Source organism: Magnolia sinica, chromosome 4 (genome assembly GCF_029962835.1).
Source record: "Magnolia sinica isolate HGM2019 chromosome 4, MsV1, whole genome shotgun sequence".
Taxonomy (NCBI): Eukaryota; Viridiplantae; Streptophyta; class Magnoliopsida; order Magnoliales; family Magnoliaceae; genus Magnolia; species Magnolia sinica.
In genome coordinates, this window is record NC_080576.1 from 43,254,644 (window position 1) to 43,264,548 (window position 9,905).

The following is a 9,905-nucleotide window of genomic DNA, read 5'->3' on the forward strand; positions in this document are numbered from 1 at the left end:
TTCTCTCTCTCGATTACCCCTCTCACGAACCCCTCTTCTCTCCCTAACCATCCCCTCTCTCTTGATCTCACGAAAACTTCACTCTCTAACACCATAATCCGCGTCCATTTTAGGTACGCAAGAATGATTTTCTTCTTCTTCTTTTTTTCCCTTTTGAATATTCATATTGCTGTCTTTTTCTTTTCTTTTTTTGGAATTGGATTGGGTTTTTTTATATTTTATTTTAGTTTTTTTCTCTTATGAATGATGTAGATGTTTTAATATTCCAAAATAACAATCTACTCAAGGATTTGAATGGCATGGATGTTGATGAGGCAGAGTAATGATCCTCATGTGTTTAAGGAACCCGATTATAGGTAATATTGAGAAGAACATTCTTCTTAACTTAGTATTAATTCTCCATAAATTGATTTTGATTAGTTATCTTCCCTGGACATGTGTATAATACTTGAAGCAGGAATGTAAAGTTGAGGGTAATGCCTACTAAGGTGTTTCCTTGCTAATTTCTATTTGCAATCACATACTCACTTTCCCCATTATGTTCATGTTATATCTACAACATTCATCCATTTATTTTTATTTTTATTTTATTTTTCATATGAATATGGGGTATGAACCCAAATTGGAAATCTGATCCAAATCATGTGTGGACCACACAACATGAAAGAGTGGTAACTAAATGCCCACCATTAAAAAGTAAAATCCTCTTCAGGGCTAGAAAAAGGGGTGTGGCTTCCGTGGATCCCCTGACTGATGTAACTTACATTAATGTCATCCATCTAACTATAGTGTTTGGTTTTGAGTTGGTTGGGTGTTTGTGGTAATGTTTCGCCTTTAGGCACTTCTTCAATAAAAGTGCATTTACCTTTTAAAAAAATCCATGATTTTTTGGTGGGTTGTTCAAAAGCTAGAGTTGAGGAGGTTATCCATGGTGTTAGCATTTGGTGCTTGGGATTCAAGTGCATATGGAGAATTAGTGCAATGAGCTTCTTCTTCTTCTTTTTTCCTGGATGAAAATTTTTGGCTTTGAATCCATGGATTTGTGGAGTTGGGAATTTGCCAAATCCATGGAGAGATTCTTAAATGGTGTTGGGGTTATCCATGTAAAGGGTTTGTGGATCTTAAATTGGTTCTTTTTCCATGTCATTTTTTTGTATGGACACGCAGTCCTTTCCAATCCGAAGTCTCAATTATTTGGCAAATTCTTCCTTATGGTATAATGTGGGGGCTATGGAGACAAATTCTAGAATCCTTGAGGGAAAGACTTTATAGATTGGCTCTGTAATTCAATTGATTTCCTCAATGATCAAAAGTTAGAGTTTAGAAGGGGTTTGGTTGATTTGCCAAATAATACCTTCTTTAAAGAAAAAAACTCCATAGTTTGTGGTGGGGAATTTTTTGCCAAATCCAAATCCATGGGGAGTGTCTTAAATAGGGTTGGGGCTGCCTTCATGGGTTGTAAGCTATTTTGGGGCCCTAAATGTGTCCATTTTCCATGTCATTGCTAGATGGACATGGCATCCTTTCCAATCCCAAGACTCAATTATTTGGTCATGGTATAATGTGAGGGTTTTTTTAGAGGAATTCTAGAATTGTTGGAGAAAGGCTTTATAGGATGGCTCTATAATTTAATTGATTTCCTCTATGTTCTTTGGATGGATTGTTCAATAGCTAGAGTCGAGGGGGTGTTATCCATGGCACTATCATTCATTGATGGGGATTCAATTGTATTTGGAGATTTAGGGTAATGAGCTGTTTTTCGTAGCCCTATGGGAGTTGTTTACACATTTATGAATAAAAATAAAAATAAAAAGTATTGGTAATGATCTAGACTAGTAGTCCCTCGATCATTATCCTACCTTAATGCCCCTTTACTCAAGAATATATATAGTGAATCTGGAGGAGAGTGGATGTGTAAGAAATGGCAGAATTTTGGAGTAAATATCGTTGACCTTGTTTTACTAGCCCTGAATTGGTTTTGTTTGCTGAATATTTCAATTGAATTAATAAGGTGGTTATATCCTACAAATTATTTCATGTTTTGAGTGTATGGTGATGAGATGCAAGCTTGTCAAAGTACTGCCAGATGCAAAACCTCATAGGTCAAATCATCCAACTTCTTAATACAACTCATGTGTATGGAGAAATTGGTTTTTCTGTTGATAAATACATGTATTTAGTTCACGAATATGGAGGAGAGTATAGTTAGAAGAATCTGACTTCTTAATGCAGTCACACCAAAGATTTTCTCCAAGGCTAATGGTATTTTACATTAAGAAGCAATTTGATAATTCTAATGGAAACCTAAATCACTAGGTTGCCACATCTTTGAGAGCTCAATGACCCAAAGGTATTATTTTAGCCATTGAGTTAACCTTTTTACTAGTTAATGTTATTTTTCATGTAAATGTTCATTGGATAACATTTGTTGATTTACTTTTTACTTTCTGTAAAGCAATTGAGTTTTTTTCCCTTTTTTTTCTTTTTCTTTCTTTCTTACTTTTTTAAGTGTAAATACTTTTTGATGCTTTAATGTGGTAATATAGAATTTTTCAAAGGATTTGATGCATCTTTGTTTTCTTTATACTCCATTTGGCTGATTAATTTGAGTTTCTATAAAACGTAAAAAGAAAGAGCATTAGTCATACAAATTCTTTTGTCTTGCAGAACTGATGAGGAGTCGAGCTTTGTAAAACCTGATGTTAGTTATCATACCGAGATGCCTGTTTCAAGAGTTGACAGTGAGCAGGTTGAGTGTTCTCAGCAGCCATTACTTGACAGCAACTTCAGAACTGTTTTCTCGGCTTTGCCTCCTAGCTTCACTGAACTATTGACTGGCTATTTGACTGAACATGAGAAAAATGGTAAGATATGCAAACTATATTTGCATGTTAGAATTTGGCATGCTGAATCTACAGGTGTACATAGTGTTCAATAGCTCATCATGGATTGACTTGTAACTAGACCGAGTTAACCATTATTTTTGGTACACTTGGAGCCTAGCAATACTGAGCTGACTTAGTCATGTTCCAAATCCATCTGCATGTTTTACATTAACAACAGTCCATGGAAAAACTTCATTTGAATAATTTTGATATTGAAACAACATTCTCTTCAAGGTAATCCTTTTGGAAGACTTCCCATCAACAATCTCTTTAACTGAGATTTATGAATATTGCAGAGCCACCAAAGGTGCCTGAAGAAATTGATATGATGTCCCAAGTCATGGTAATTTTTTTTAAACATTACTAGTTTCTTTAGTATGACATTCTCTCTGTTTGTGTAGTTTTAAAATTTTGAACTTTTTTAGTTGCAGAGATGCTTATTGGATTCTTTTTTTTCATGGTATGTGAATTTCTTCCATTACTAGTTCTCTGCTTCTAATCTAAAGGTTGTGCCTAGATCGACCTAATTCTTTGTACAGGGCATCAAGATGGTGGGATCCTTCTGTTAGATGGATTGGATCATACATATGTGCCATGCCGTCACATGTTCTAGTGTGAACATGAGCTGACTGTGCTCGTCTGTGGGCTTAGTAAAGCTCTTCCTCACTATTTGCTTCAAAAAAGGAAAAAAGAAAAAGTAAAAAAAAAAAAAAGAACAAAAAAAGAGCTCTTCCCCATAATATATATGGGCTCCATTAATCAGCTCCCAGTAGCATGGAAGTCACTGTCCTCCCATAATGTAATTAGTCTTCAATGAGATCTAGACTCTTCATTCAGTTGGTCCAATTGCTATGGATCAGGAGTTAAACATGGATTAGACGAATGACCCAATATTCTTTTTGGTCAGCAGTCTGTTCTTACTCCTTTTTACGATGCTGCTTCTGTTCAATTCTTACCAGATTTTATGACTAGAGTAGATATGGTCATTAATGAATTAGGAGGTGATATGACAATCTAATTGTCTCCAAATCACACACAGGTTAGCATGCCTCATACTTGTACAGTTTTTTTTTTCAGTACGAAAATTGAAAGCTGTACATGGTGGACTGTGTTAAGTTGTACAGTGGAGAATATACAACCATTTTAGACTACCGAAATTTGGTGTCCATAACTTCTTGGAAAACTACTGTTTTGTACTTATGATTTCCTTTCAAGTTGATGTTATGCGTTGTGAAACTAATTATATTGATGTAGCTTATACCCATTATATCTCACAGTTACAACAAAGTGGGTTGCTTAAAGGGGATGATCACACGGATCACTTTTTCCGAATCCTCATGGTAAACTTTTTCTGTGGTTTTTATTATGTTCCCATGAGAATCCTCTAGACCCTCACAATTGTTAAGAGTTTTCCTTCTCTTTCTACCTATAATTTCAAGAAATTTTTGTAGCAAATTGTTTGGCAACTGACATGATTAATCCAAGCTCGTTATCCCTACAAACGCCACAACAAGTCCAGCATCTCTCATTTGTTGTTATTGATATGTGTGCAAAGCTTGTGGTTTTAGTTATTAAGGTAGCAATCTTTCTTTTTTTTTCCTCCTTCTGACTGAGCTTCATGCAATGAATGGAAACTAAATTGATGAATGTTTCATCATAGTTTGGGTATCTATGAACAATATCAGGAGCAATGGGATGATCTGTTGCAACCCCATGTGTGAGTTCTCTCTTTCCCTGAGGAAATACCAAATTCGTCATTCTTCTCTTCCCTCAAGTGATCATAATAACCATGCTCTTATCCTGAGAATCCTAAACCATCACGCCATTTTGACTCATAATAGCTTGCAAGTCTCTCCACTTGATCCTTGTAAAATGGACTGTTGTCATTAAGCAAAGCTGGAGATAATGATTTTGTTCGCAATCTTGCCTAAGAGTAATTTGGGTTTGTTGTATATGATTAAAGAATTCTTTTAGTTGCTTACTTGATTGCTAGTTTAACTGGTTGTGGTTTTTTCTTGGCAGGTTGTGGGTTTGTTGTATATGAAGTTCGATCAATAATGGTAACTCCGTCTCCTTTTTATTGCATTGTAAAAACAAATGCATTTTCTTGGTTTGCTGGTTGCAGATGGTTTAGTTGGAAATCATATATACTTTGCAAACCATGTCGAGATTTCTAGAGGTAAACAGGCATGGTCATTGTGGATGGGGCATCCTATAATTGACAACCCGCGCACATTACGATACTAGCCATGTATATAACATGTTCCCCCATTTTAACAATGGAAATGTGGAATTTGTTGCTGTAATTTTTTGTTTGATTCAAATCAAACTCCTTCCATCTCATGACTTAGTTGGGATTCTTGTGTAGATAATGGAAAATATATACGTGTCTTTTAATGGATGTTGTGAAATGAGGTTTGTTCATGGATCTATGGAATTGGGTGAAAGCAGATTTAGATAGAGCTTTGTGATTTATTTTTACTTTGGTTTAGATTTAGGCGCGGTTCATCAAAATGGCATCTAAGGAAATGAAAAACAGCCTGCATTCAAAATACATGCATGGCCCATCTGATTAGAAGTTGAGACTATGTCCTTCTTTCTCGGCCAAGGCAGGTACAAAGTAAGTTGATTTTATGGAGGACGGGGATCTTCCTGTTCCATGTCTGTGTAGTATGGCTAGGTGTATGGAGGCGGGTTTTTATATGTTCATGAGACTGCACATCGAGTAGATTCATTTCTGCACATCTTCCAGTTCCATGTTTTGCTAAAGTCATCCTCGTAGATATCCAGCCTACTTGTTTCTGCTTTTGATAGTGAACTTCTACTTTATTGAATATGAATACTAACTAATTGCAATTTGGTCATTTCCACTTTATTGAACTTGTTATTGCAATTTTATTAGATAGTGCATCTAAATGCTGCCTAAATAGTCAGTTTGTGTTGGATTAGAAGTATCATAGTCGCGAGAACATACAACCTAAACTGATTCTACCAAAAAAAAAAAAACCATTGGGCTGAAACTCAGAAGACAAAATAGAATCATGTAATGAATGTAGCATTCTTGGGTTGGTGTTCTCAACAATGGGATGAGAGGTCCTATTTAGAAGGAGGGTCCACTGAACTCTACCATGGAGATAAAGGAAAACCATCAACATGATTGTTTTATTTCTACACAAAGATAGACATGCTCTAGGGAGTAACATGAAGAAAACGTAGAATCAGTATATATAGGACTTGGTGGTTTGATCCATCATTAGATTCTGAAACCAGAAGACCCATGGTGACTGCAAGAGAACAAGCGTCAAATGTAATCATCAAATATTTGTTGATTAAAAATTTTAAAACCAGAAGATTCATGGTGACTGCCATTTTCAATGAATGCAAACTAGTTTTCATCTAATTTCAGGGAATTCGGTTATTCTTTTTTTTTTTTCATTGAATTTTATGGTTATTCTAAGGATAAATTAGTACATCTGATTTTTTTTGCTCCTCGGTTATGTATATCTAAGGTTTGAGTGCTTTTTTTGTTAGCTTGTTAGTACACCCAACTGTTAGTGCAGAATTCAGAATCGACTCTGCAATGGATTCTAATTCAACTAAATCAGGAAAATGTTTATAACCTTTTATAACTCCAAAAACACCCTAATGAATTAAAAAAAAAAGAAGAAGAAAAAGCAATTAATGCTCTAAGGCAAGGAGAGTTGCAAGATTGCCTAAAAATCTTAGAACTTCCTCTCACAGTGATGGGATTAGTTCACTCTAACATGAAAAGTCCCATTTTGTTAAAAATTTGCTATTCGTAAAAATAGTACAATGGGACAGTCACACTCTAAAATCTAAAAGCATTATAATTTGCAAGTCATAATTCTTTGGATGCTTTTGGGAAAGCACTCCACGAGTCTGTATTAGATGCTTTGGGAAAGCAGGGCGGAGTGAAGAAATTGAGCTGCTGTTTGAAGAGAAAATGGGTATGATTGCCAACGCACCACTTTAGCTCCTCAAGCCGAACAGGTAGCAGCTTGATCTATTTTTGCTAGACCCAGTATCATAACACATTGTCCTTCATGTTTTTGAGTTGAGTGATGACAATGGCTGGTTCATTGTATCTTGGATGTTTAGTTGACATCAGTCTAAATGGGCATCCATTGCCAATTAAATTATTAATTGTTGTAAGGGGGTCATTGTTGGGAGTATGGGTTATCGTCTTAGGTGATGAGTTTTGCAGGTTGTGTGAGTCTATCTGATGGGTTGTCTTGAGTCTGGACTACTCCATGTCAAAGACATTTAGAACTATAAATTATTAATGATATAATCTTGTCTCTAGTAGAAACAATACCAATCTTTTGTTGGCATTTTGAAGGATTTATTATACTTTCCTCCATATGTTTGTTTGTATGGTGTGACTACTCTGCTGTGTCTATGATTAGTTTCCTTGCTCAAAATGTTTACAATGGTTTATGATTTGTGCGTTTGAAATTTTGAGCTCTTATCGCAATTTTTAAGGGACTAGCCTTTGTTAATTTCCTATCTTAAGTTAGTTAACAATGTTAATTTGTCTTGTGAGTTGTATATTGCCTCAATGACCCATTAGAATTTGGCTAGGTTAACACATGATGAAGTCACTGGCATGATTTCCTGAAGTATCTACATGTATTATGTTTTCCCAATATACATGCAGGTGATGAACTTGGAATCCTTCACTTGGGATCGATTGTGTAAAGCAAAAAAAACCAGCTGGATGGGACAACCAGATCTATGATTCTCAACATCCCAGGCTGCTGTAGGCTTAGTCATCATCAGTCCCCTAGTTTGGATGGGGCATAGCAGCCTAATCTTAATTGACCAATTGATGCCGACAAACACAGTTGTCATGGCTAAAATAGGGATGTTAAGAAGGATAGGTGGCAAGATGAGGAAGGATGGAATTAGAAATAACGCATTCTAGGGAATTTATGAGTAGCACCACCAATAAGTAATAAATTGAGGGAAAGTAGACTTTGATGGTGTGCCCATGTGCATCGAGACCAAGAATTGCACTTGTTAAGAGTGAGTTAGCTCACGTTGAAGGCTTAAAAAGGTGAGGTGTCAAAAGGACGTGAGTGGAGGTAGTAAGAAATCTTTGATGACCTACTATTTAACTAGAATATGGTCCTCAATAGAGTGGAATGGCCGAATAGGATTGTTGTAGCAACCCCAATTAGTTGGGATAGGCGTAGATCATGATGATGATTTGAAAGTATTGTATGCAAAATAGAAAATGCTAGCTGTTGGTGAAATTTATTCTTATAAATAAATCAGTTTTATATGCAATGAAAGAAATCAATGTTAGAGTATTTGCTAAAATGATGATACTTATTGTTTAGATGTGTTATATTCATACAAGTGTATGGGGATATTCGTTGGTAGAGTAGCAAATGCGCAGCTTGGTATTGGTTTGGGGCCCGTTGGTGGGCCCATGCTTGATTTTGGATCTTGGGATGGATTTTAGGCTTGCATCTACCTAAAGACCATGGGTACCCAACCTCACTGACCTTAAAATTGAAATGCCTTTGGGCAGATACAAGCCCAAATCTAGTTCAAGGCCTAAAATCAGGCACTAGTCAACCTTATAGGGCATCAAACCCACAGTGAGCTGCGCCAACCCATTTCCCACTCCTATCTTATGCCGGTATACATTTGTATGCATAGAGCACATCTAAGCAATACTAAGTGCAAAATGTTTAACTTTTCCTTAGGGAGAACCATGCGGTGCCACACCCAAAATTGATCTTCTACCTACTGTGGCATTACCCAATCCACTTCAAAAGATGCAAGCAGTTTACAGGTATTACAACTCTCTTCCATGTCTACATTTGCTGCTTTTTATACTCATGTACATGTCATCTCATAAATCTTACAATCAGTATTGGACATGACTCCATTTACATTCAGCATCAAACTGGTTGTAGTTGCTTCTCGTAAGGAACACATAAATCTGGAGCAATGGTTGAACGAAAATCTGAGCACATACAAGGATACTTTTTTCGAGGTGATTCACATGCTTTATTTCATTGCCATTGTATGAATGAACTTGTCCTCAATATATGTTGCATTTTTTTGCTCTTAAAGCTTCTTGAACATGAAAATGTTTAGAGTCCACTCATGAACATGTCTTTCTTTCTTTTTTCCCAGGATTGCCTCAAGTTCTTAAAAGAAATACCTTCTGCAGCAACAAATGATGCATCTGACAATCCTTTCCAACATTCCAACTCTATCATGAATCTTTATCTAGAGACAAGTTCTACTCTTTTGAAGGTTTTTGCTTCCAAAATTTCTTTTTCTATTACCTATACACAGCGTCATAGAGAACTATTATGCATATTGTAGTTTACATGAATATTTCACAGGTCCTTCAAGCCCATTCTGGCCAGCTCATCTCCCACCAACTTTCTGAGGAATTGAGAGGGTTGCAGGCATCATCTATGCATGTTAATCCAAGACTGCAAAATGGTGGAGCTACAGATTCATCAACACATGATGCATCATATCTGATTATTCACTGGCCTCTTCAGATCAACAGAAAATAATCTTTTTTAGCATCTCTGTCCAAACACAGTTCAAAATATATGATTATTCACTGGCCCGTTACTCACTACTGAAGCGTATGTTTGTTAAGTCACACTCTTTGTCATGAAGCACATTGCGAACCTTGCTGGGAACAAAGCTCTAGTTCTGCCTGTGCCTGCATTTAACGTCATCAATGGGGGATCACATGGTTTCACTATCAACCTGAATTTTGTGAACTTGCTAGGAACAGAACTCGATATGCATCTTCTTCTTCTTCTTCTTCTTCTTCTTCTTCTCTCTCTCTCTCTCTCTCTCTCTCTCTTTTAAATCCTGAAATGGTTTCACTATCAACTTGTTGGGTTGGGTTGCGTTGCATATAGAGGAAGTGCAAAGACAGGGTTGTGTTCCACACAACAATGGTAGCAGATTTTCTATACATTAAATACCATTGCAAATCCTTTTGTAGATTTTCCA

The 9,905-nt window shown here is 36.3% G+C and overlaps 1 protein-coding gene across 1 annotated transcript; it reads left to right on the plus strand.

Annotated features, from left to right (window-relative positions):
• Nucleotides 1-8,795: 8,795 nt before the first annotated feature.
• LOC131244477 (uncharacterized) lies at nt 8,796-9,614 on the plus strand. Its single transcript, XM_058244054.1, has 3 exons — nt 8,796-8,913; nt 9,057-9,179; nt 9,272-9,614. Exons 1-3 carry the CDS (start codon nt 8,797-8,799, stop codon nt 9,449-9,451), a joined length of 420 nt encoding a protein of 139 aa, XP_058100037.1. The 5' UTR covers nt 8,796; the 3' UTR covers nt 9,452-9,614.
• The last annotated feature ends 291 nt before the right edge of the window (nt 9,615-9,905 follow it).